The 27,856-nt window shown below is 40.0% G+C and overlaps 1 protein-coding gene across 2 annotated transcripts in view; it reads left to right on the top strand.

Annotated features, from left to right (window-relative positions):
• LOC103270862 (ERC protein 2-like) overlaps positions 1 to 27,856 on the top strand; it is a 424,845-nt gene that overhangs the window by 190,795 nt on the left and 206,194 nt on the right. For both annotated transcript variants that reach the window (XR_002482512.1, XM_021717399.1), the window contains exon 3: positions 6,119 to 6,266. Coding sequence is in view for 1 of the 2 variants with exons in the window: in XM_021717399.1 (XP_021573074.1) it covers positions 6,119 to 6,266 (148 nt within the window). In the remaining variant the exon portion in view is untranslated. The remainder of the gene's footprint in view (positions 1 to 6,118; positions 6,267 to 27,856) is intronic.

Here is a 27,856-nt window from a genome sequence, read left to right as displayed (position 1 = left end):
ACACATACTTCTCGTGTTGTTTGTGAATAGGTAAAAATGATAGATTAAGTGCTAAAAGTGATTTTAGGCTTATAGAACTTTCTTCAGGTTGATGAGACAGTAAAAATTTCTAAAGCAACATAAATCTGGCCTTGGTTCCAGAAGGTAGTGTATTTACTGGAGAAAATAATATGGATTTTCTTTGTGTTTCCAGTTGACATCCAAGTGTCTTATCACTGATATGTTCAAGCCATATTTTTTAAATGGTGCATCAGAACTGCCTATATTTCAGTTTTTCCAGTTTTTGAATGACTGAAGTGAAATTCCTCATGAGGAAAAAAGCAGGAATATTTAATTTAAGCTTTCTGATCTATTTCGATGTTGGTCATTTTCTCAAAACAGGCTTCTAAATGTTTTCAGTGAAATATTTGGCATTGGGTGCTTTATGTCAGTGTATCAGCAAATTGTTATGCAGGAACTGTAAAAGTGTAGAATCTGATATAGGGCTGGTAAAATGAAGTTAATCTTTAGAAAATTATGTTCAGTATCCCCTACCTTCAAAAAAAAAAACAAAAACACAAACTGGCCTTTAAAGCAGGGATAACAAAAGCCCACAACTGCATGGAATTAGCTTACAGTGCTCCCTTATCCAAAATGCTTGGGACCAGAAGTATGTCAGATTTTATATTTTTTTTGGATTTTGGGATACCTGCACTATACTTATCAATTGAGCTTCTCAAATATGAAAATAAAAAATGTTCCAATGAGCATTTTCTTTGAATGTCATGTTAGTACACAAAGTATTTCAGATTTTGGAGCACTTTGGATTTTGAACTTTTGGATTTGGGATGATCAACCTGTATAAGCTAAAGTGTAACAGCTTAATAAAGACTTATTGTAACTTATTTAAAAAGCACTTTCGGTGGCTCTGTCAGTCTAGAATTAAGGGTTTACTTAATTCTAGGCCTGGCATTTTTGTACAAATACCTAATGGCCAGATATAGCCTTAACATATTTAGACTACCTTTCTAAATATCCTAAAGTGTGAACTGCTCATATTTCTCTGGTTTTATATACCTTTGTATTGTCTACTAATTATGCTTTGATTTAAATAGGCTATAATTGTTGAATGTAGACCTCAGTCAATATATTTTAGGGAAAATCATCATTAGTTTATGGTCAATATTTGAAAGAGAGTTTCAAAGTATATATATATATATATATCTGTTACACTAATTTTATTTAAAGCTCTATGATTGTATAATGCCAGTATCTATAAAACAGAGTTGTTAGCCAAAAGCAAAACAAAATAAAATAAAAATACAATAAGGAAAATATTATGAAGAGCATGGATTATTTTATATGAATATTAATTTAAGGTTGGTGAGTGACTTTAAATGTACTTTTATAAAAATGATTTTAAATGTATTTTGAGGTTTAATAATTGAGAATAAATTGATTGGGAATCATACTTGGTGATAATGTCTGTAGAGAATGAGAAATTAATTTATTTTTCTCTGACAGTAAACTTTAAATTAGAAATTACTTTACTGGAACTTGTTTTGGCTTTGTTTTGTTTTGAGTTGACATCTTACTCTATTGCCCAGACTAGAGTGCAGTAGCACTGCAGCCTTGATCTCCTGGGCCTCAGGTAAGCTTGTCCCACTATGCACAGCTAATTTTTTCATTTTTTTGTGGAGATGAGATCTCACTATGTTGCCTAGGCTGGTCTTAAACTCCTGGACTCAAGTAATCCTCCTGCCTCAGCCTCCCAAAATACTAGGATTATAGCGTTGAGCCACCGTGCACTGCCTATTGGGTTTTTTGATGGTATTATAAGAGGAGAAATAAGTATTAGAGTTTAAAAGTCTAAATTTATAGAATCATAGGGAAAAGGGAATCTAGAATGATTATTCTTTGGAGTGATGATGACTTTTAACAGCTATTAAGGCTATATAATACCAAATTTTGATTGAGAGGAAAATGGGTTAAAAGAGGCCAAAAATAAACACAGGGAGTCTAGTTAGGAGATTACTACAGTTTTCCAAGTGGAAGATGATGTAGATTGTATCAGGGGTGTGTGTGTGTGTGTGTGTGTGTGTGTGTGTGTGTGTGTGTGTACGCACTCGTGCTTGTGCCTATCTGTGCATAAAGAATGAGAGGGATAGATAGAACACAGATAACCTGGATAGGAAAATGAGCAAATTCCACATCTGCTGAGCTTTGAAGCATGTACCTGCAGTTTACTTAGTAGCTGAAAGGCTTCACTTATATTTTCTAAATGTTGATTTTTATTGTATTTTGTGGAAATAATTCAGAAAAGTATAAGCAAAAACAAATAAAATGGCCTATTCATCCCACCACCTTGAAATGATGATTGTTATTATTCTGGTGTAGTTCTTTCCAGTGTTTTTTTTTTTCTGTGAGTACAGATTTATGCTTTAGGGATCTTTTTGGATATATACTTGCACATCAAGAACTGCGAAGGATTTGAGACTTTCCCTACTGGAATGCTAACATGTCAGCCTGCCTCAGTTTCACAGATGCAGGTAGATGACAGGAGACTCCTGGGCCAGAGACCAGGGACTTTATTGCTCACAGTACAGAAAGCAGCATTAGTATATTTGTGTCAGTTCTCATTGCTCCAAGACCCATGGAGGCCAGATGGATAGTTCAGATGAACATGTACATGCAGGTGAAGGCATTACAGAAGAGCAACCCTGAGTTTAGAAAACCTGAATATTTTATAATGGGCAGTAATATGCCTGCCTTTTGGTCTGGAAGAAGACAGTATTATTTGAGGCAGGAAGCATGTCTACTCTTTGATCCAAAAAGGGATACTACCTCTGTCTTTCAAAGCTATTTACTATAGAAATATCCTTGAAACATTGTCAGAAAAGAAAACTGTGCCGTTGCTTGCAAAATGTACAGAAACCTGAGAGAATTGCAGAAAATTGCTTCTCAACAAACATAAATGTTTCCACAACAGCATTTTAAATGGCTATATATATATCTATAAAGAGCCAATCATAGAGACATTGCACAATTTACCTCCAATTTCCAGTTTTCCTAATATTAGTCTTTTCTATTGTTTTAATTAAAAATGCTTCACTTAAACATTTAGATTTGGGGCAGGAGGGAGTAAAATATTGTGGTCACCTTGTATATCGTAGCCAAGTTTGTAGTCGTAGGTAGCAAATAGACTTTCGCTGGTTTAAAGTCTGTACAGTCTCTTCAGCTTGGCCTTCTGTATAAATATGCGCTGGCTGTGAACGGCAAGCATGTCTATTGTCTCAAGATGTTATCCAGAAGGAGATAGGCTCTGTGAAGCTGGATATTAATGCTGATGCTTGTAGTCCAGCCTGCACTGGTTTTCTTCTGGAAAATAGAGGTATTTCCTGACATGTTTTGCTGCTCACACATCTGCGTGAGCCTCAGACAGAAGCTCCTACTGCCTGGCATTAGTGGGGCCCAGAAGGTCCATGTAAATCCCTACAGTGAAAAGGGGAATAATCCAAGATCCAAATAATAATCACCTTGTCCAAACATCTGGAGAGGGTCTAGTCTGGTGAGGGGGATTCAAGAAAGGCAAAACAGGATCCTGGCTAAGTTTTAATCCTAGGACTTGAATACAAGGAAAGTCCCCAATGTGGAGGCTTCTGTGGGGTTGTGGGGTCTTCAAATGTATCTAGAATGTTTCAGACACAAATGGTGAGGACAAGACTTTCTTAGTGGAAAAGAAGACTCAATTAAACATACCCAGGAAGGTTACTTCCTAGTCAAGCATCATCCCAGTAAACTCCAAGTTAAAGTTTGTGACAGATATAGTCATAAAATTAGACTGCAAAGATGAAAAGAGGCAACTTGAAATCTTTTCTAAGTAAATAACGATCACAGATTAAGTAGGAGATAGAGCTTTCTAATTTTTTATAAATAAGAGGAAGAAGTGTTCAGGGACATTGTCAAAAGTGTGAAGAGTAAAAAGTGAATTTGCCTATTCCTTGAACTTACATTTTTGAACACTCACTATGTGCGGAGGGATCTTTTAAAAACCTGAGAATTGGTGCACAAGATAGATAAGATGAGGAGCTATGTGAGGCAAAGGCATGGAAAGACAAAGCCTGTGAGGTGAGAACAAAAGTAACAGTTCCAAGGACTAAAAAAGAGACCTGGAATGAAATGTGCTGGAGCTTAGTGATGGGGAAAGAGAAAGGGAACGGATGCCCTTGAGAGGTAGTCAGGGCTAGTTGATGTAATGTATTGCAAGCATCAGTAAAGGGTCTAGATTTCAAGTCTAATGGGTGATGCAAAGGATTTTTCACACAGCAGTATCATGGATTCTGAGCTTATAATGTTTTTAAAGATGACTTTGCTCTCTTTATTAGGAAGACCAATGAGTAAACTTTTGCAGTGGTTCCCAGTGAGTGGTGCTGATGGTTGATTATAGTTTTGACAGCAGTGCATGAGTTTACATAAGAGCTGTACTTTTTTTTTGTTGTTGTTGTTTGTTTTTGTTTTTTATATATCAATATTTTTTATTTTGATATTGTGGGGTACAGTTAAGGGTTAGGTATACAAATATGCTTCATTCAGACACCCTTGTTGATAAGGGGTGTCTCCCTGTCCCCAGACAGCTATTGACTACCGTTAATCTCACCTCCCTTCCCCCCCATAGTTTCCCACCACTGTCAGTCCTTTTTTTATATTATTAGGATGGATGTTCAAGGTCCGCTATATGAGTGAGAACATGTGATACTCAGATCTTTGTTTCTGTGACAGGTCACTCAGTATTATTGACTTTAGTTCCATCCAGGTTGCTGCAAAGTTCATGATTTTGTTCTTTTTTATGGCTGCATAGTATTCCATCGTGTATATGTACCACATTTTTTTAATCCAGTCCTCTTTTGGACAGTATGGTTGATTCCAGGTTCTGTACTTTGAAGTAAAACCTACTGAAGTTGTCAACAGATTGGCTATGGATGGAAAAGGGAGGAAAGAAATCAAAGATAACCTCTAGGTTTGAAAATGGAAATAGAACCCTAATAAATATCTCTGCTGGCCTTCAAAAGATAATCTTGCATGAAAAAAGTAATATTTGATATTGAAATTGCTGTTTGGTTGGGTTGTCTTGGGGTGTCTAGAACCTTACTTGATGTTATGTTTTGAATGTGCCCCTCAAAAATTCATGTGTTAGAAACTTAGTTGCCAATGTAACACTATTAAAAGGTGAGTCCTCAAAGAGGTGATTGGGTCATGAGGGTGGAGCCCTCATAAGTGGATTATGCCCTTATCTCCAGAGTAAGTTAGTTCTTGAGGGAGCATGTTGTTATAAAAGTGAACTCTGGTTTGTGACCCGCCTGGGCAGGTGAGGCCTCATCTCCACAATAAATAAAAAAATAGCCGGGTGTGGTAGCGCGCGCCTGTAGTTCCAGCTACTTGGAAGGCTGAGGCGGAAGGGCCACCGGAGCCGAGCAGGTGGAGGCTGCGGTGGCCAGGAGCAGCCAGGCACTTTAGTCTGGGTGACAGAGTGAGACTCCAACTGAAAAAAAAAAAAAAAAAGTGAACTCTGCTCACTCTTGAGGTCTCTTTCCCATGCACTCACTTGCCCTTTCACTTTTCCACCATATTCTAATACCGTACAAAATCCCTCACCAGAAACTTCCACCATTTCCTTGGATTTCCCAGTCTCCAGAATTGTGAACCAAATAAGCATCTTTTCTATATAAATTACCCACTCTCAGGTATTCTGTTAAAGCAACAGAAAACTGACTAAGACAATTAGCAAATGGATGGATGGAAGAAAGGGTAGATGAAAAGATGATAAATGCATGAACTGATAGGTGGATAAAGATGTCTTAGCAATGAACGCTCAGATTGACTCCCTCCCATTTTTCATATGCATCTATATCTTTGAAGCCATTGAAAGATGCCTTTCTCAGAGTACTCGGTGCAAGTCTCGAAGATTCTGGCCCAAACTACTTTGTCCATTCTGAGAACCGAGGAGATAGTTTGTCTTAAGTATTATCCATAATTCCTTCCAATTGAAACAATATTCTTTGGCTCATTTCAACTATAAATGCCAATTGTTTGGGATTTTTTCTCTTTATAAAAATGATCTCAATAATCTTTATTTTACCAGACAGGAAGCACTACTTGCAGCCATCAGTGAAAAAGATGCAAACATTGCCTTGCTGGAATTGTCTGCCTCCAAAAAGAAAAAGACACAGGAAGAAGTCATGGCCCTCAAGCGAGAAAAAGACCGACTAGTGCATCAATTAAAGCAGCAGGTGGGGCCTCCTGCAAGAAAGGTGTGTTATGCTGGGTTTGGGGTCTTGGGTGCTTTCTCTGGGATTTAGCCACTCTCCATTTTCCCATGTCCATCCTGTGGGCTAAAACAGCTAAAACCAGGTAGGAGCAAAATGGTCTGAGTTGTTGCTGGGACATCATTTTACTGCTTTTCTATGTTTATGTGCATGTGGCTGGGCTTGTGTAGTTTGCAAACTTTCTTTTGTGTTAGCATCATCCCCCCTCCTCCAAATAACTCTCATCTCTCTTCCTTCCCGTGGATTTTTTTTACTTCATGTTAAATTCTAGAAACTCCTAATTAAATTCTGGGTATCTTCTTTCCTATTGGACCTGTTACCTTCTGTCTTGCTCAACTTCTGGCCCCTGTACATAACTCCCCTTATTCGGGTTTTTAGATTTCTTTCTCTCTGTACTTCCAACTTTGGTTCTTCAACTATTCTGTCTAGTACCTTTCAGCCAAGAAGCATCTCCCAGCTTCTAACACTGCCAAACTATACTTGGAGGCTTCCCTGCCATTATTCAGTCTAATTTTTTAAGTCACCTGTTTCCCCATTATCCTGTGCTTCCTCCTCTCTAGGCCACTGTATTTGTTTTGAAATGAAAGGAGGGGCATAGTTTTAATGTGTGGTGAAAGTTCTTTGCTCTCTGAAAGGTTATCTGGAAGTGGCTTAAATGGAAATAATTGCACCTGAAGCATTTTGGAAAATCATCCCTGAAATCTTCAGATGTTATTTCTCCTCCATATACAACGGGGGACTTTTGTAAGTAGTAGTTAAAGATACTCACAGAGATCCTAGTTTATTATGACACCCACTCAGCTCAATGATCTAGGTCCTCACAAGATGGCTCACATCTTAGCTAGGGCCACATGTGGTTCTGAAGCTCTCTACTGCCACATGGGTACCATGCATTATGCGTGCACATCGATTCAACCCCTGGGACTGGCTCTCTGTCTGCTAGGGTAAGCTTTGCTGAACCCAGTGGGCAGGGTGAGTAGAAGGGAAACCTGAAGGAGTAAGCACCTCCCCTTACAATGGGGCCACCCTTTTTCCTCCTCAGGAAGGAAAAGGCATCCTTTGGCCCTGCACCAGAATTCATTTCTCATGGGCTGCCTTGCTCAGAGAGAGAAAGAGAGACCACTGCCATGCCTGGGCACCCTCTCCTTGCAGAGGGAGGGTCCCAGTCACTGCCAGACATTGGGGTCATTCCACAGAGTGGCATGCCTTGCTAGCGCTGACCCCAGGGTTCGGGGACTGCTTACATCTGACTTCTTTGTTTGGGGCTGTGCATCTTCTACACTTGGTTTTCCACCTACTTGGCCATAGAAAGTCAAGATAAACCTCCTTCTTTGCTTTTCCTTAATTTCTTCCCTCCACCCTCCCCTCCTGCACCTAACCATTGTAGCTTTCTCCCACAGGTTTATAGACCTAAGAAACAGCCCCTGAGCTCGAATATACCATGCACTTGTGATGCTGGCTACAGCCCAGATATTACGGCCAAGTACCACGTGTCCAGCTACGATGCACACATGATCCAAAGGTCTCAGGTCAGTCAGCTGCTAAGGAGACACTTGCCCCCACCAGGGGGGTGGGGGTGCCTAAGAGCTGCATCGTATCTTGACCTTCGCCTCTTTTGATGATTGCCAGTACTCAGTGGCCATAAAGTCTGAGACCATACATGATAGCGTTATTTCATGACTTGCAGTGCAATTTCCGTTCTTATGTACTTGCCAGTGGTTCCTGACTTGGTGGCCATCTTGCAGGGTCAGCTCTTCTGAAAGGCCAGTGGAGCTGCAGAGCCAGAAGCCTTCCTACCACACCCAGTGAATTCTTTTTTCTTCTGTCTCTTAGATACTTTATTCTCCTATCTCCCTCTGCTTTTCCCAATAAGGCATTTTTAAGGCTGCTCTTTTTCTTTCTCAGCATCATGAAAATACGCTTCTAGATTCCATTAAGGCCCTTCAATTTGTTCCTGGTAAACTGCACAAGGCCTTCATTCTTTGTGACATACTTGGTTTTGGGTATCATGAGGCACATTTGGAAAGCCCCAGTTATGAAAAGTCAGGCTCCTGCCTGGGCTAAGGCAGCATCTGAAGATCTGTTGTGGAGAAAAAGGCAGCGAAGAAGGAGGATGGGCTTCTTGGTGATTTAGGTCTGAAATAAGGATTTCACACACCCTTCCTACCAAAGAACAAGAAAAATCATGTGAATTTAAGTATCTTTGATGCAAGTGATAATGACTCTAAGAATAATGGTTAATTTACTTGTAAAAGCAACTCCCTTTCATTTAAAGAGTGTTGACTGTGTGCTAGGTCATGCATTGAGAGTCCCTCAGAGATGCTATTGTTCCTTAGTCCTCCCAGCAGACCTGCAAGTAAGGTACAGGATTATTTCCCTTTTTAAGAGAGTATAACTAGGGCTCTGAGTGTGAAATAATCAGCCCAAAGTCACATAGCTCGTAAGTGATGGAGTTCAGGCTTTAGATCGTCTACCTATTCCACACATATCCCCACCAGATTCAGATAGGAATTCAGACTGACAAGCAGAAGGGTTTTTCTAGAAATTGTGAAGTCTCCTTATCTTCATACATCTGAAATAGATGCCAAAAAGCTGTTTCAAAATATTCTCCAACCATTCACAAAGAGTAGGCTCTGCCTGTAGTTCTTAGGCTTAGTGTTTAACCACATCAACAATAATTACTAATACGTTTGAGCTCTCATCATATACTAGGTATGGGTATAAGGGTTTTGCGTGCATCAACTCATCACCTCCCAGCAAGACTGAGGGTATGATGCCAGAAGTTCCATCATGCTTGAGGAGGCACTTTGCCCAACAATCATAAATGGATTGTAAAGGTGACATCCAAAGTCAACATGCTTAGTTAGGTTGAATCTTGTTTCTGGCATTTGTTAACTGGGTGATTGTAGGCAAGATACTAAACCTCCCTGGATCTCAATTTCCTCATCTGTAAATTGGGCTAACAACCTAATTTAAAAAGTTGTGAGGTATAGTGTACACAAAGTGTACACGTGGCTAGTACATCATAGGTGTGTGAACTGCTATTACTGCTACTACTATTACCATTAATTGATATAACCCCTGCCAACTCTTAGAGGTAGTTTAATTTTGATCTCACCAGTGCTGTTTTGCACCCAAATGGAAGTTACAGTTCACTGAGTACATACACATTGTTGAACTGTGGCAGAAAGAACAGACAGATATTGGCACCTAAGCCTTGCTGGTTCTCTTCCCCTAAAGTTAAGCACTTGGGGAAGAGTGAGCATACATGTCAAGAACCCTAGACCCCAGCTCCCAGTCTGCACCAAGAGACCCATAGTGTTTTTTAAATTTTTTTGATTTGTGTATGAAAACCGCATAGAAGTCAGTGAGGGAGGGGACCCCTGGGAGAGTGAGTCCCAGACCTCAATTGCCTTTACATGCATGGCTGACTTGGAAGAGCAGAGCTCTTGCAGGGGCCGGGCCAATGGGAGGGGAAAGTCATTAGTCTGGCCTGCTTAGCTTTCTACACAGATGGAGAGGCAGACTGGCTCATGGGAGATGTCATCTTCAGGCTGCCTTTTGAGCCGAACTTATCTTATGCAGAAAGTCTCTCTATTGCCCATGCCACCCTAGGTGACTGAACATGAGTAGCTCATTCAACATCCCCCAAAATTATTGTACCTTGCTAGGCACATAGTAGGAGCTTAATAAATATTTGTCACATGAACGAATTCATGGTTACCTCATGCCATGCTCTATGCCATGTATTTTATGTATACATAAGTATGCAAACACTGTCTCATTTTTTCTTCATAATCAACCAACCAATGTATTGCATATCTACTATGTGCCAGGTTCTCTGTTAGGTGCTGGGAATTCATCCACAGCAGATATTTTACCTGCCCCAGTGAAAAAAGCGTCGACCTCATTTTTGAGTTGCTCAAATCAAGGCTCCAAGAGACCGTTTGACTGAACCACCATCATACCACTTGTACCTGGCAGTGCAACATTGGGCCCAGTGCTATGGGAGTGCTGAGACTTGGATCTTGGCTGGGTTGAATACTGCCTCCCTAAAGCAACATGGTGAGCCATGATCAGCTTCATACCTCACAGATGTCATTAGAGAAACCCAGTCCCAAGGCCTCAGCCTGTGACTCCCAACGTGCTTGGGGCTATGGGGAACCAAGGAATGGGTAGCTTGGTGAAACCAAGTGTCACATTAGAATTCAACTCAAGAATTTATTGAGTTGCTACTGTGTGTTATAGTGCTGGGCATTTTTGGAATACATCATGACCAAAATACTCCTTTCTTGTGGAGCTTACTTTTTAATGGCCAGAGAAAGGCAATAAACAATGAACGTAATAAATAAGTGCATTGCATGGAAGAAAAGAAGAAAAATACAGACCAGTGTTACGGAGAACAGGAATGCCAGGGAGATGATTTAAAATAGGGTAGACAGGATGGGCTTCATTGGGAAGGAGATAATGGAGCAAAGACTTGAAGGAGTTGAGGGAGTGAGTCATGTAGAAATCTAGGGGAATAATCTCCTAGCAGAGGGGACAGCTAGTGCAAAAGCCCTGAGGCAGGAGCACGCTGGTGTGTTTGGGGAATAGCAGGGAGGCCAGCATGGCTGGTATGGAGTAGACAGGAAGGTGAGGAGGTGAGCTGGCAGAGTGATACTGAGGTAGAGCAGACCGTGTAGGACTTTAGGCAGAATTTACTGAGTGTATATTCTGAGGCAGAAATTCTGTGCCATTAGGAAGCAGAACACTAGCCGTGCAGCCTCAGAACAGGCTCCCCAGCACCACTTTAGGCTGCCCTGTTTAAGGCTACCCTCTTGAGCCCACTCTTCACATTCCCTAGCTTCAGCCTCCAAGGACGCTCAGTGGTTAGCTTGCATTTTAAAATCTTAAGGAAGCATTGTCACTTCCATTGGAACCATGAAGGAGAACTCTTGCCAGAATTTGCCTGTCATGCCTGATGAGATTTTTAAGTACTGTGGGAGCAGAGCCCTTTGACAAAATGCCCTCCCTGACTTTCTGGCAGTCTCAACGACATGCCATCGGAGTCCAAATCCCTACCCTCCTTGCTGTCAGGATGCATGCAGGCAGACACGAGTGGCTCCTACCATGGTGTTGGTCTGCACAGGTTGTTCTAGGAGAAGTAGGACATCTGGCCCCCAGGCCAGGCCAGCCATTCTCAAACTTCAGTGGGCAGAAACATAATCTTTTCTAAAGATAAATCTCATGTTACACTCATCACCCTCTAGGCCTTACTGCTGAAAACTCTTCCCAGGCTTCCCTAGGTGTTAGGATAGACAAACTGAAACCAATGTGCTCTCTGCCTTGTACATGCTCTTTCCTCTGCCTAGAAAACTTTTCTTTACCTAGTTAATGCCTGCTCATCCATGCAGTCTCATTTCAATATCACTTCTTCAGGGAAGCCTTCTGGAACTTTCTCGAATGTACCAAATCCTCCAATTTGGCAATTCATAGCACATACATTATTCACACTATTCGTAGCACTTACATTTTATAGTACTTGTAACAGATACAGTTTTATATTTTTTTGTGATTATTTGAATAATAACTACATGCTCTACTAGTTTTTTTGTTGTTTTGCTTTGTTTGTTTGGTTGGTTGTTTTTTGTTTTTTTTAGAGACAAGGTCTCACTATGTTGCTCAGGCTGGTCTCGAACTCCTGGGCTCAAACAATCCTCCTGTCTCAGCCTCCAAAAATGGTGGGATTATAAGTGAGAGGGATCATGCTCAGCCTACCCTGCTAGTTTATGAGCTCTGTAAGGACTGAGAATATGGTCTTAAGACTCTCTTTGCTCACCATTTATCTCCAGGCCTAACATAACTGCAAGCACATAGTAGGCATTCCACAAATATTGACTGAATGTATGAATGAATGAGTGAATCATGAGGGCACCGTCTTAAGAAAAGAGACAACATTGGTCAATCATAATCTTTGTTTTTTTTTAGATAAGACAGCCTCATAATTCTCACCCCAATATTCTAGGCAACCGTCGCCAATCTGTAGGGCTTGAGAGAAGAGATGAAGCTTGTTTGCCAATTGACCACAGAATGGTGCCATGCCCTCTTGTGCCACATTGCAAAACACTTTACAGAATGCCTTTTCCCATGGCTGAACTATTTGAGCTGGTAGCTATTTTGAAGTTTTCCTCTAAACTCTTGGCCTTATTCTAGTACTAAACCTCTCCAATTTCTTGGATTCTTCTTGAATAAAATGTCACTGAGTTCCCAGATGTGGCAGAGATTTCTTGTCATGAAGAGAGCCCCCCTCCCCGAGTCCATTCCTGCAAACTCCTGAGTATCTCATAAATCAATTTGCCTAGAAATACTTAAACTCCTGTTAAACATCTGTCAAGAAAGCTAGAGGTGATATGAAATGAGTTCAGAAATTCCAACTATGCTTAACAACGAAAGAATCTTTATGACACTCTTTAGGTGTTGACATTTGGGTTAGTTCCAGGCTGAGCACGGTATAAAGGTAAGAAAGCAGAACAAATTAGCTTTCTGTTATTTGTCGCATTAAAAAAAGATGAAAGATTAATCATTGTTTGGTAGAGTAGGCATCTAAGACTATTCAGCTTTTGTGGTCTTCCCATTTCTGTTTCCTCCTAAGCACATACCTCTGATACTTGTACTTTACCTCTTAAAAAATATCTGGCTTCCAGATTTGTGCAGGTTTGGGAGAGGGTCTCAATTGGGAATGAGTTAAGCTTTGATTTTGTTCCTTCTCTTAAGAAACCAGTTCTAAAATTGTTATTAAAAATTACCACCTTTCCTCCTTTGGTGTCTTAGAGCCAATTCCCCCAATTTTTTCCCTCCACTCTTGAAGAAAGGACTGACATCAAAATAATTAATTCTGAAATCATTGGATTTGCCTGCCACTAAAGGCTTTTTGAAGAAAGCTTAAAACTAAATCTTACCCCCTAAGCCATATTCCCAAATGTTCCCTTGTGTGCTGAAGTAGTGATATGCACATCCTTGATGAAAATGCCTTTTTAAAATGAAGGCCAGACACTATTGTTTAGTTAAAATTAGAACCAGCTTATTTCTCAGCACTGGTTAGAATAATTTGGAGATCAGAGATAAATTGTACTTGGTTTTCTTTGCCCTTTTCTACCAGTTCTGGGCATTGCTTTTGGCCATCAGAAAACATACAGCGTCAGCTGGGAGCAGAAAGGCATTAAGACCAGGAGACCAGTCCTTAAGTTCTCTGTTTTCCCCCCAAAGTTTGCAGAAAAGAAAGTCTTACGTCTATGCAAACATTCTGGAGGCTCTGCCAGGTTGTGCACTGTGTAATCTTTTTAGGTAGTGCCTCCCTGCCCTGTGTTGTCCAAAATCATAGACTGTTTACAGGGACTAGCCAAGTAGATGTGGTAAAAAATGGGAGAAAGCAGAGGCTGCCCAGGAGTGTGTTCAGGAGAGCCATTATAAGGATGGGATCCTAGTCAAAGTTGGGTATCAACAGAGGTAGTTCCCTCCTGTCAGGGAAAACAAAAAGCACCTGAGTGGCACTGTTAGCTAGACATTTCTTTCCCTCTCTCACTTGAAGCCAGGACTGTGCTTCCCACTTACACTTCCATTCACTGTATGCAAATGATTTTTAATTACCCTTTGTGGTTCAGGAGGTGAGCACAGTTAAATAGCAGTAGAGGAACTCCATGCAGTGGGGTTCCCATAGCCTCCTGTTGTGTTTGGATGAACTCCAAAAAGCTTGATTTGATCCCAGCATTGTAATGCATCACAGACTTGCTCCAGATCGAATTGCTGAAATGCAAATGTATTGGTTTTTACAGCAGACTCACTTTGGGTTAAGCTGTTCATGTCCCACTGGTAGATTCTAGCCACATCTCTATTTATCTTTGACTTCAGTGCAAAATGTCTTTGCAGTATGTTCTAGAGAGCCCCTAAAAAAGAAAGAAAGAATGAAAGAAAGAAAGGAAGGAAGAAAGACAGACTCAGATCCAGCAGGCTGTTATGGAAGTAAAACCTGAACTTCTCATTGTTACAGTAAACAGTTTCCTCTTATGTCCAAGTAATTGCGTAGGACACCCTAGCATGGAACATTCCTTATCCTAGACTGCTGGTATCTCAACCCCAATCCTCAGAAAATTCATTCAGCTTGCCAGTTGCAACCCCAAATAGTCACTCAAAGATTGTAGATGCAAAGTATTTCCTCGATTTCACACATTTCTCAAATTTCTATCTTCCCAGAGCATCAAGCTGACCCTGATGGGCCAAACTTCTGAGTCTCTTACTTGAAAACCATACTTTGGTAGAAGCTGAGTTTTAAACACCACGTTAGTTGCATTCCTAAACATGCATGGAGCACCTCTTATGTGAGTGTGTTGGGCACTCTTTGGCTATAGGAGGTATTGACTTTTTCCTTGAGCTAGGAGTTTTATCAACTGTACCACCAGGAAGATAGATATTAGCTCAAGAAAGAGATAGCAATACAAATTGCTATTTTTTTGGTGCAGAGTAAGTGTTAGCAAAGTTCAGAATCTTTGCTTGCCAGAGAAGTCAGGGAATGCTTCCAGGAGAAGTAGAAATTTCTATGAATTCTGTGACTAGCAATCTATAGGCTATCTTTTGTGACAAATGCCTACCCAGCCATGATGCTTTTACCCTTAAGTTTTGGGGGATTTTAGTATAAGTATTGCTAGTCTTAGGGGAAAAAAAAACACCTCACACTTTGCTCTTTTTTAAAGAATTACTTTTGAAAAACTTGAAAAGACCAACTTTACTTGGGTTCTTTGACTTTTAGAAATACATAAAATGGGAAACGGGTCTGACTTTCACGTTTCAGAGTGATTTGCCAACTTTGCTTCAGTAATTTGAAGCACTCCATGGCACCAAGCAATTGGCAGAGCATAGCAGAGTAACAGGCTTAGCTGAAGGTGACCAAAACAGAATAGCAGGCAAATGCCAAGAAGATCTCTCACTGTGCTGTCTCTTTCTTTTTTTTTTTAATTCAAATTTCACATCTGTGCTCTATTTTTAAACATTTATTCTTTAAGTGATAACGCATGTTTTACCAAGCCTCTTATTGGATTAGACATGTTTGAAATCCCCTCAACTTTAACCTGTTCATTACCGCCTCCGAGAACATTTGGATCCACTACAGAGTGTGTATGGGGGACAGTCCCTAAGATATCAGCCACCAGGGAACCATTGTGCTTTGGGAGGAGGAATCCAGTCATTACATGATGTGGATTTCAGAGGTTTTTAGACCTATATTGCTTCAAGGAGGCTTAGGTGTGGGTATAATGTATGCAGAGTTCTTGCTTTTCATAATAGTTTTTCTATTTCCATCTTATGGCAGGAGGAACAGTTTTTGAACTCTTCTTATTGTGTACCAGGTGCTAGGCTAGAGATTTTAAACATACTGTATCATTTAATCCCCACAACAATCCTGAACATCAAGTGTTAATACTCCTATTTTAGAGATGAAGAAACTAAGGTCCAGGAACTATGCAAGGATGCCACAGCTGGTGAGCAGTGGAACCAGAACCCAGTGAATCTCACGCGGAAGCTCGTCTATTCTCTTCCCAAGAGCTGTCCCCAAGTTGGTGCAATGCCTCAGTTAGGTCATAGCCCCCATAAGCTGAGGCTAAAAAGGAGCATAAAAAGAAGGCTTTATTCTGTGACCTGGGACATCCACTCCCAGCTCAGGGCAACCCCTCCCACCCGGCCCCAGCTGGCTCCTGCCTGACCTGAGGCCACCATGTGCAGGCTGGGGAGGAGGACTTATCTCTTCCTGCATCACCAGGCATCATCGGCTGCCACTGGGGGAAAAGGGGCTGCAGGCTTCATCCAGTGTGCCGCAGTTTTGATTTTCCTGCAAGAAATGTTGGCACTGGCCTCCCATCGCCTTTATTTTTCCTTTTCAAGGTATTCTCTTTCCCCCCTTTAGTTTCCCATTTTCTTTTTCGTTGTTTAACATATAAAAACAGGTTTCTCTTGGTGGCTTTCTCTCTCTCCCTCCCTTCCTTCCTCTCATCGTGTAATTAAAAGTCCTTTCAGGCTGTCTTCACCTTATCATTTCAAATGCATTGAAAAAAGATCCGACTTCCTGCCCTTGTGTCCTCCTGATGCTGAATTTCAAAATGAAAGAAAAGCCCCTTTTCACTCCCTTTTCGCTTCATACCCCTTGAATAACTGTGCTAAAGTCATACTGATGTTGTCATTGGTCAGCTTTGTTGTGCAAACCAGGTTTGTCCTTTCCTGTCTTCAGAATTTCTTCTTTTTTGAATAATAATTTCCCAGGAAAAGGATTTTTCACCCTCCTCTATCATGATTACAGAAAGGCAATAATCACACACAGAATGTACAATTTCTAGTAGTTATTCTTTATTGTTTCCTGATTCCATATTCTTTGGGGGAAGATAGCACTTTCTTTCTCTCATTCTCTGCAGTGCACTAAAGGCAGAGTTAAAAGTTCCAGAATCTCCCATGTGTATTGTTTTTTGGGAATTTTTTTGCAATTTTGCTCCACAATAATGCACTATATTAAAAAGTAATTTGAATTTAACTTTGTAGCATCCTTTTAATGTAAATGAACTTTTTCACTGTTGAAAGCATATAAATATATCTTTTATCATAAAAGTAGTATGTATTCATTCTAGCCCCTCAGAAAAATGTAAATAAAAACTAAAATAACCCATAATCCCACCACTCAGAAATAACTGTCATTAAGATTTATAGTTTCCTACATTCCATTGTCTACATATGTATTTGAACAAAGACATAACATACTACATAATAAAGTTTTTTTAGCCTTGTAAACGTTTAATATTGTGTGCATTTTCCCATGTCCTTAAAAGCCTTCAGAAACATGCTTTCTGGTTTATGCTTTCCATCATTGTGCCAATTAATTTTATTATTCTCCTATTTGGGGGATTTCAATTTGTTTCTAGTTTTTCACTTTTATAATCACATTATTATGAACTTCTTAGAACATAAATCTCTAATTTTTTTCTGTTATGTTTCTTAGAATTAATGCTCAAAAGTTCAATTATTGGAGTTCTGAGTGTTTTTAAGAATTTTAAAGAATTAATAAATAGTTATCTCCTACAACGTACTTTACCTTTGTCAATTTTTAAACAAATGTCAACTGCTTGTGTTAAGTTTTTCGGGCTACACTCTCAAATTCTACTAGTGCAAGTGGTCAGTAAACTGAGAAAGCAAAAGGCAGAGGAAGATTTTTAAAACTTCTTGGAGAGGTAGACACAGAAATAAGTGGGCAGGTTATTCAGCAAATATTTACTGCGCATATGCTATGTTCCAGATGCTGCTCTGCACACTGGTGATACTACAGTGAACAAAATAGACAAAAACTCCTGCCCCGAGAGAGCTTACATTCCACCGGAGGGGACGAAAAAGAAACAAAGACATCAAATATATGGCATGTTACATGAGAATCAATGCTATGGGAAAAAATAAAGATGATGTTCTATGAGGGATTTGGGGGTTGATTTTGGATAGGGTGATCAACGGATGCCTCCTTGAGATAGAATTGGAGCAAAGTCTTACAGGAGGTGAGGGCTGAGGTTTGTGGAAACGTAGTACAGGGAGGGAGTCCTCAGTGGGGACAAATGGCAGCCAGGGAAGTTGGAAGTGGCTCTTCTCAGGAAGGCTCCCCAAGTGCAGTTGCTGAGTTGACAAGGTGGGGGAGCCAGAACCCTACAACGCTAGTGTTTAGATGAGATTATTTTTAAAAAATATGCATACAACAACCCAAACTCCACTGTCTTATCGCTGCCCTGATATGGCCATTGGGAAATGCCTCCTTGAACACAACAAATCTTTATTCAGATGATCTTTGACAGTTTAGGATTGGAATTATACAAAAAGGTTGCAAGTTAAAATCAGACAGAGAGGTGGTCATCCTAGGAAACAGTGAAAATCCACAGGAATGGCAACACAGTCTAAATCCAGGGCTGTCCTTACGTCCCAGAAACTCCCGTTAAGATTAACTGATCATCATGCAGCTGGTGTATTCCTCGTTCTCGTGGCCCAGCACTCCCGGAATTACAAACACAATTCAGAAACCACCCAGAAGCCCGGCTGCTGTGGGCTACCTTGGTATGCCAAGGCCACTTAGGGGAGTAGGGTAGGAAGGAGGTGTGTGGGCCACAAGGCCAGGCAGAATTTCTGTTGTCTGTCTTCTTGGGTTATGAGACCCAAGAATTTCTCACACAACAGCTATCCTAAAAGTATAATGTTAAATGTTCAAACAAAACAAGGCAGCCCATCTCTCCAGGGAAGAAAGAATGTCCCTGAGAGTTCTAGCCCAGCTCTGGCTCCAAACACACTGAGAAGCTTGGACAGCTAGCTCATTTTGCTTCTCTTTCACAGGCTCAGTTTCCCTATCTGTAAAGTGAAGGACATAAGTTAACAGACCTCTAAACCCTTGTCAATTTTATACTCTGAGACTATTCCAGCACATCCATACACACACAGTACTTTGAGGACTTACTCTATGACAAGAACTTTGAGGATGCACAGGAAAACTGGCAGTGTTTCCTTTCATGAAGCCTACAGTTAAGTAGAAAAGGTGCATGGTTCAATAGAACACTGACACAGCTTACATTTGTTGAAGACATGATATGCTAGGCTCAGGGTTGTGCTTTTGTTGTTTTATTACAACCCTCATGAAAACTTGAAGAGGTAGTAACATCAATCATTGTCCCCACTTTGCTGTCAGGGAAACCAAGTCACAGAGCTTATGAGTGGTTGAGCCAGGATGCACAATCAGCTAATTTGCATGTAAATACAACACTGTTAGCTGCTTTGCTTTCCTATCATGATATAATTGCCATCTTCCCCACAAAGGAATATTTGGAGATTCTAGATTTCAAAGACAACACAGAAGAAGGAAGGCTCTAAAGATTGCTCATTTGTCAGGTGTAATCCTGACTCATCTCCACTTCCTAGTTGTATGATAGTGAGCAGGCCTACTTGCTTTCCTATAAATTGGATACACTGTTTCCTACCTAACTTACAGAGAAGCATTCTCATGAAGTAACTTATCTGGCACAAACTCTAAAAAATTTTAAATTTTTGGCCGGGCACAGTGGTCAGGCTGGTCTTGAACCTGCGGGCTCAGGCAATTCGCTTGCCTCAACCTCCCAAAGTGCTAGGATTACAGGCCGATCCACCAAACTCAGCCTAAAATTAAAGTTTTAAGACTGCATGCCAGAGAGGACTAAGGAAATGTTCAAGATGCTGGTCACATTTCTGAAGTGCAAAGACCTATCTTATTCTTCCCCATAGCGTAGCACTGTGCTTTGAGGAATGATGGTCCCATACTGTCTCTGTGGCAGTCTCTCAACATAAACTATGGTCTATATGACTTGTTCATTGACCCAGGAAGAAAGAATTTGAGTGACAGTCTTCATAAATAAGGTCCTCTCTTCTGCTTTTCTGGGAGCCAAACCCTCATTTATCCTTGAAGAAAAATAAATAGTGTAGAATGAGCAAACATTGACTTGAAAGGACCCAGTTCAGTATGGGTTCAGACATTTTCCTTCCAGGAAAAGGATGTTCATACCTACTTCCCAGCCCCGATGGTGCATGTCCAGGTTCCTGGGGTGGAGGGAGGTATGCTGAAGCCAGGGTCTTTGGAGGCTTTTTGAGATGAGATCTGGCTTCCAGGAAGAGCCTGTAGGTTCCTGAGCTTTCTATTGATGCAATCCTTGATAAGGCAGGGAAACAAAAAGTTGATGTATGGGAGGGGGAAGAGCCATCTCTGGGGGTTTATTTTTTATGAACGAAAGACACTTAAGTGTTGCTGATTTATCTTAATAGCAGTTATTTTGAGCAAATGTCCCAGTTGTCTCTTTTGCTTTTGGCAAGTATGGATGAGACATGGAATGGAGCAGCCCCAGCCAGAGCCAGCTAGCTCAAAGCTTGGGCGTCTTAATCTTCCTCATTCCAAATATGTAACTTAGAATTGTTTCCAAAATTTTCCAAGTTGCAGGTGAACACCCAGCTTCAGAGAGAGACAAAGTGGGCTTTATCACTATGTTTTCAGCTTCCAGAACAATTTTATTAGACTTTGGGGAGCCCTGCATCTCCCTTTGGGAGTTAATTCTTTAAACTATGTTACCAAATTCTATGGGTACTATTCCCATGTAAAGAAAGCTTTTGTCATGTGAAGAGCCCTCCTGCTGGTCATGCACATGATAAGGATTTTCAGAGGACACAGCATGACTACTCTGCATATCCTCTGTGTCAGGGCTGGAATGAGACTACACTAAACCCAGTGCCTCAGATATAAATTATGTCAAAGTCATGTTCAGTGTTATAACATTTGCTAATCCTTATTAGATATGAGTAAATTCTCATAGCTTAATTTGGCATGTTGAATCAGTTCTTCAGATTATCTTTGGGGACTAAAAGGGAAATGTATGACTTTACTACAATTTTTCTTTTGTTTCCTTAGATGGAACATAATTTTTTATTGTTAGCTGGTGGAAATTTCAGTGAATCATGGCCAACTTCGGCTCACCCCCACAGGAAGAAAGAATCAGACTCTAGTTGAGAACATGTTCTTTGAAACAAACCAGAATATTTGATTTTGGAAATATCTTCCCACTTTAAAAGCATGTTGTTCAACAAATATTAATGTTCTGACCAAGACCAAGAGAACTGAGGAAGTAGAAAGCTAAGATTTCTCTCTGAGGAAAATTTTAGAGTGATGTGTGATGCTTTAGTTTAATAATAACTCCACTGAGTATGGAGAGAGTCTATGAGTTGCAGGCAGAACATCCTTCTGACCTGGGTCCTTACTTACTCCAAAGTGGAAGGAGCTAGGTGTTGGCTGGAGCTCAGGCATTCCAAGTTTCTTTTCCTGGTCACCTATATTTGCATGACCTCAGGCACATCCTGTCATCTTACTTACATTTCTGTTATTTGGTCCAGAAAATATACTTGATAATAGGTTCTCTCTTTCTGTTGACAAACAGTTTTATGCTGAGTATTTGAAATCATTTGGGTTGAAAGCTATCGCCCTCTTCTTTTATTGGCATCTCAAATAGTTAGGAGGTCAGTCATGCATGCTCAGTAATCACCCTTAACAGACTTGAATCTTGTCAAGTTTGATGATTCCAAATAGGTTTGGGAGTTGTTGAATTAGTTGGTATTATAGCTGCAAGATTAAATGGGATTCTCGTTCTGTCCATAATTAGAGGTTTGTTTTAACAGATCTGTTTTTCAGACATTTATGAACAGGAATCTTCTTGGGCAAATCCATCATAAATCTCTTTGGAGATAGGGCAGGTGATTTTTCACTTCTTGGGTGCTTTGTCAGAAGAATGGTCACATAAGAAATTCTGACTCTGTTCTCTTAGCCACACCTAATTTTCAGCTTGTGCTGAGAACAGGACCCAAAACTATCTCCACATCCTCTTATGAAATTCTGTTGAAAAACATTAGTCCCTATGCACTGCGCACAAAGCCAAATTACTTTTGGAATGGAACTCTGGGAGCCCAGACAGTGATCAGGGAAACAGCACAACATCTTCTCCCTCTCTTTGCACAATCTGTTGATTGATTTGTAGATTAGTCTCTTACCTTGACCCACTGGAAGTCAAGTCTTGTGTCTAGCTTCAGTCATTTGTTTGTTTATTAGTTATATTTTATTTTCACACTCAGAGAAATCAAAGAAAAGTCCTGGGAAGGTAGTGGCCTCATTCACCAGTCCGATGCAATAGCCTCCTGACAGTTTGCCAGGATATTAGGATGTTTCTCAGATCACTTAAGGAGTGTTGAAATGCAAATATTAATAATAAATTTTAAAAACTTCTCAAACAATCCAAACAGAAACTATATACTTATTCAGGGACAAAGTTGGTATATGCTTGTGCTGGCCTTCATATCTAACAACACCAAGGTCTTCACGGGCGTGAAAGCTTGCCCAGACCTCAGAGGGGCATTCCCAAGGAAGAGGTGAGAAAGCCTAAAGGGAAAGGGAAGGGACCGTTTTCTGATTATTCTTGGGAGAGGCACATTGAGAAGAGGCAGTGAACAACATTGGACCTTTTCGAAACATCCAGTGGCTCTCAGCTTAGAAGTTCCAAAAGGTTTAATGTTGTGCCCCATAGACTGGTAGATAAAGAATGACAGTCATAAATTAGAGTTGGAGATAAAAGGAAAGAGTTATTAAAATGATACAGATGATTATTTTTAACTTCTAGTTCTCTAGAATATATCTGGTTGTCTCAAGGTAAAATTCTCAAAATCATTGTACGTGAGTCTCAGTGTTTAAAATAGTTAGATTACCTATAGCATTTATTGAGCACAGAGAGGATCTGAGCCTTGTTCCAGAAGTTCCGGGGCTATAGAAAGGGATCAGAAGCACAGTTGGAGTTTGGATACCTAGAGCACCTCCCTTGATATTGAGCAGCCTATTGATGCCTTTTGTGCAGAATTGGAGAGGTTGAGTGCCTTGCAGTTAGTTGGTCCAACCGTTGTTAAGTGGCTTAACTTTCACCATTCAGTTCATACCTTCTGACCCCACTTGTAGTTTTCTTTACTCTTCAGGACACTTTTAGTTACAGAAATTTTCTCAACAGGGTACATTTTGAGCCCAGCTGTGATGGTGGCTGAAGGGCCTAGTTTTGTGGGGAGGAGCCAATTCTGACCAGGGAAGCACCAGAGTAGAGATGAGTTTGTGTGTGCTTGGAATTAGAGACAAACCATCTTTAGGAGAGCTGAGAGGAGGTGAATTATCCAGGAGGAAAGTGAGAGGTTGGCCTTGCCCAATGACTGAACTGTTTCTATCTGATGCACAAGACAACAGGGAGCCACTGTGTATTATTAAGCAAGAGTGTGATGTGAAAACTGTCAGCACGAAGCAAGCTTGGAACCAACATTTTCAATTGATGATAAAATGGCTCCTGAGATTATAATGCTGGGTCATATCTGCTCATGAGAGCTTGCACTTGATTTGATGGAGGTTGGGCACCTCTTAGGTCATGTCCTGTTTTCTGCACACTTAACTATAGTTGGTAGATTATGATTCGGGTCTTTCATTAATGCATCTCTTCACAACCATGCCAAGAATAAAATAATAGTTTCCTTCAATTGCATAGCTTATGAGACATGGAAATTTGAAGTATTTTCTCAGTAGCACAGATTTCAAATAAAATGTCCTATAAAGCTTCAGAGTTTGAGTGATCCTTGAGTCATTAACCTTAAAATTCCAGAACTAGAGATCTATTTTGCTACCAGTTTCCAACTCAAGTTTGTTGCCAAATAATCATTATGGTGCATTATTTTTTTAGTGGGCTATTTCCCAAAATGGCAGAAAGGGAAAAAGAAGAAGGAGGAGGAGGAGGAGGAAGAAGAAAAACACATAGCATACCACTGGCTTTGGATGCTCCTATTTTCTTTTGTAGGGTAGGACCTGGTAGGCAATGTCCCGAGGCACATGCTGCCTCTGAGCTGCAGTTATGCTTTTGAACCCACTCCTTTATTTCTGGATCCTTAATGTCCAAGCTCTATGTAATTGCCAAGTTTAGTGTATGGGAATGAGACAAAATTTTTTGCCTGACTTTAGCCTGTATATTATTGCATTGCTGTATTATTATATTTCCTGAACTTAGAGCTATGCTGTTAACTCTCAGCTTGAAAAGAGTCAGCAAAGAGATACTCTCAGTCTTTGCCCTATGATATAAAATTCAGATAGACAGGACTTGATCCACCTGAAGTCCACTGGGTTCTTGGGGGGGGGGAGGATTTGAATTTGGCACTAGTGTCTTGGTTCAGAACCTGACAGAGCCTTGGGAACCATTCTTTTTCCATTCAGCTATTTGCACATAGCCACAGCTATGCCTCCCATTGCAGTTTGCGAAGCTAGAGGGAGACTGGTGATGCTGGTTGTGATGAGAAATTGGAATTTTAAAAGATCAGGCTGAAAGGATGAAAGCTATGGCTAATAAGTTAAGACACTCCATTTAATCATGGAGTAGTTCACCAAAAAAGAAGGCAGCAGGAATCTGTGTCCCCCAGACTCAATGTTTTCAGTCTCAGGAGACTCTTCCCCCAAACTAGAATGATTTCAACAGCATTTCTCCCTAATTTGAGAAGCAATTTATATCTCCACATGTTTTATGCAGAGCAAAGAAATCTTCTTTATTGTTCTATTTATAATTTCCTGTAATTGACTGAATGAATATTCAGATAATATAAAAAGGAATAAAGGAGAAAGTCAACTCCCTAAAATCTAAGTGCCCAACAATAATTATCAGTATTTTGTTCATATCTTTCTGGACATTTCTCATATATGTATGTATATGTAAACATAAACACATATATATGCAAATCCACAAATGTGTTCATATGTAGACATTTATATTATTTTATATAAACATGTGGTTCTATGACCTGCCTTTCTTTCCATTCAACTATATGTTGTGATATGCTTTCCTTCTGATAAATATTAAATATGCATCACTCTTTAGAATGGCTTCTGAGTATTCCATTATAGGAATAATGGATACTCAATGATTTATTAAACTAAATCCTGATATAAGGACATTGTGTTTACTTCTTATTAGTTGCTACTATGATTAATATCCCAATGATATCCTTTCGTGTTCATCCCCATACACCTATCTGTATCACTTTTTTCTCAGGAGGAGACTGTTGGACCTCAGCATGTGCATGTTTTGAATTTTGTTATGTAGTGCCAAATTGCCCTCAGGAAAGTTTATACCAGTTTACAATCCTGTCAGCAGTGGATGAAAGTGCCCAAAGAAGAGGGAAATTAACTTTCCACTTTCTTTAGCTTTTCTGAATTTTACCTAACTCCAGAACTTTGCCTCTAAATGCCTAAAAGACAAATAACATGTTGACGAATTACTGTAGATTTGACATTGATCTTTGCTCAGATCCCAAAACAACTTATTAAATTGATGGCTTATAAAACTAGAATAAAGTCAGCAATCACTTAAGATTTACTTGTCTCCTAAGATTAAGTAATGCTAACGTCACTTTGTTCTTTTGATAAGACTAATAGAAAGACTATGTCAAAGGAATGACATAGTCACAGGGCACCAAGATTTCAGGCAGCAGCCGGGTGTTTGACACAAAATCTTGTGTGTGTGTGTGTGTGTGTGTGTGTGTGTGTGTGTGTGTGTGTGTATATTTTTTCACCAGATGGAGAAATAAGAACTGAATGAATGGTTGTATTAGTTTGTTTCTACCAACACATATAGATGACTGGACAACTTCACCGTAAGTGGACTGGTTAGGGAATCCTGTCACTTCTATAGGGATGCTGCTCTGACCTCCCAGCATATACATAGGACTAATTGTGTACAGCCTTTGAAAACATGCTTTTTGAAAATGGAATGCATCAAAGTTGGGGAGCAGTGGTCAGTAAAAACCAGTGGCAGACATCAGAATTGGGAAATATCTCAACAGATGGAACTGTAGACTCAAATTTAGTCAGGATAAGTCTAAAATATTCAGTAAAGAAAATTAAGATGTTTATACGTAGAATTAAATTTCTGATGTATGTGTGTAAATGAATGGCAGAGAAACTAGCAACCAAGGTATGAGTTTAATTGATTGCAAGTTTAGAGCGTTAGTATTGCACAGCAGATGCTAAAAAAAATCAATGAAACCTAAGAGTATATTAATTATTTTAAAATATTGCTTAGCACATGTAAGGACACCTATGAAGACTTAGACTGTTCAAGGAATTATTCTCTTAGAAGAGCCCTGACACACTGTAGTAACCCCATGTATGATGGGATACAGAGGGGACTGGGAGAAGGGGGAGTGACTGGTTAAGAGGACAAAGACTGATTAGTCTACAGCAGCTAGGGATAATGGGCTTAACTGTATTCAAATATCTGAAGACCTGAGACTCCCACCCCTACCCCAGGGCAGAATTGGGACACACAACTGAAACTGTAGTTACAAAACTTAAATATGAGTGCTGGAGGCAATAACCACTCATTTAAGCTATTGGATACTTTGTCTCATAGGTACTGAGTTTCCCATCACTAGTGATAATGGATGAGGACTGGATTCCTGTCCACTAGGACTGCTACAGAGAGAATTCCCATCTGGGAAAGGTGGTTGTATTAGGTCGTTTCTACCAACACATGCATAATGAGTGGCACTGGCATGCCTAACACTCTCCCATGGACGGCCCATACTCTGACAAAACCCAAAAGTCTTTTGCACAGAAGTAAAGCCCCATATTAACTGCTAACACGTTGACTTCTGCAAATGGTCCACTAAAGACCAGCACATCAACTGTCTAACACCTCCATGCTTTCTCTTCTGCTTAAGTGAGCAAATCCTATGCTAATGTGCAAATGATCGGTTCCCAGCACCCTCATGTCTTGCCTGTCTGAGCACATTTTCCTTCCCCTCCCATAGCCTGCTCATACATGCCTTCTTTCCACCTTTACTTATACTCTTCTCTTCCTGAAATCAACCCCACTAATTTTCTTCATATATTCAATTATTCCCACAACCTTTAAGAGAAAGTCCCAAAATGATCCAAAAGAAAAGTGGGAAAAAGAACATAAAAAGGAATCTCACAGATAATGAAATAGAAATGGACAACAAATGAATGAAATGATGCTCAGCTCCAAATTATAGTTAGCAAAATATGTATGGGATACAATTTTTCACCTAAGATTTTTGAAGATTAAAGGATTTGAAGAAACTTCATGTTAGCACAGCATGGGGAAAGAGGCACACGCTATATGTTGATCAACAGTTTGGAAGGGATTTTGATGATATATTTTAAAGTCTAAAGTGTATATATTCTATTTTAAGGATCTTTCTTGAATCTCTCTTTTCCTAGCACATTATAGAAACAGCTATTATGGGTTTAAGCATCTATCCTTGTTGAGAACAAATACATGAGGACAGGCAAAGCCATTCCTTTGCAAAAGTATTCTTTGAAGCACTATTGGAAAAATGAAAATCTAGGAATGACCCAAGTGCCCATCATTTACTCATTCAACAAACATTTATTGTGTACTCGCTATATGCCAAGCAATGCTTTAGGTGCTTGTTCTATATCTCTGAACAAAATAAACAAAGACCCCTTTTCTCCTGGAGCCTCTACTCTTAACACGTCATTACTCTTAATACGTCAATAGAAGACTGGTAAGTAAAAGTCCACCCAGAGAATGGAATAAAATGTAACTGTTAAAAACTAGGTAGCTCCACATGTTTTTGATGTAGAAGAGTGTCAAAGCCATACTGGATATTGTATTTTTAAAGGGTTCGTGTGTGTGCCTGTGCTTGCACTAAGCATAAAAGAAACTTCTAAAAAATTGGCAGAAAAACCTTAACAGTGAGACTGGATACTGGGGTAGAGGCAGTGCAAATATAACTTTTCTTTTTGTAATCTCTTTCATACTGTTTAATTTTTGAAAACCAGCACGTATGATTTATAAAAATGTATAGATGTTATAAAAAAGAAGAAAATTATAAAGCGAAATCAGTAGTTCTGCTAGAGAACTAAGGCTCACATCTCAAAGAAAATGGAAAATTCC

This window comes from Carlito syrichta, unplaced genomic scaffold (assembly GCF_000164805.1).
Source record: "Carlito syrichta isolate Samal-C Ts95f unplaced genomic scaffold, Tarsius_syrichta-2.0.1 Scaffold108124, whole genome shotgun sequence".
Classification (NCBI taxonomy): Eukaryota; Metazoa; Chordata; class Mammalia; order Primates; family Tarsiidae; genus Carlito; species Carlito syrichta.
This window is presented reverse-complemented; position numbering and strand designations above follow the sequence as displayed.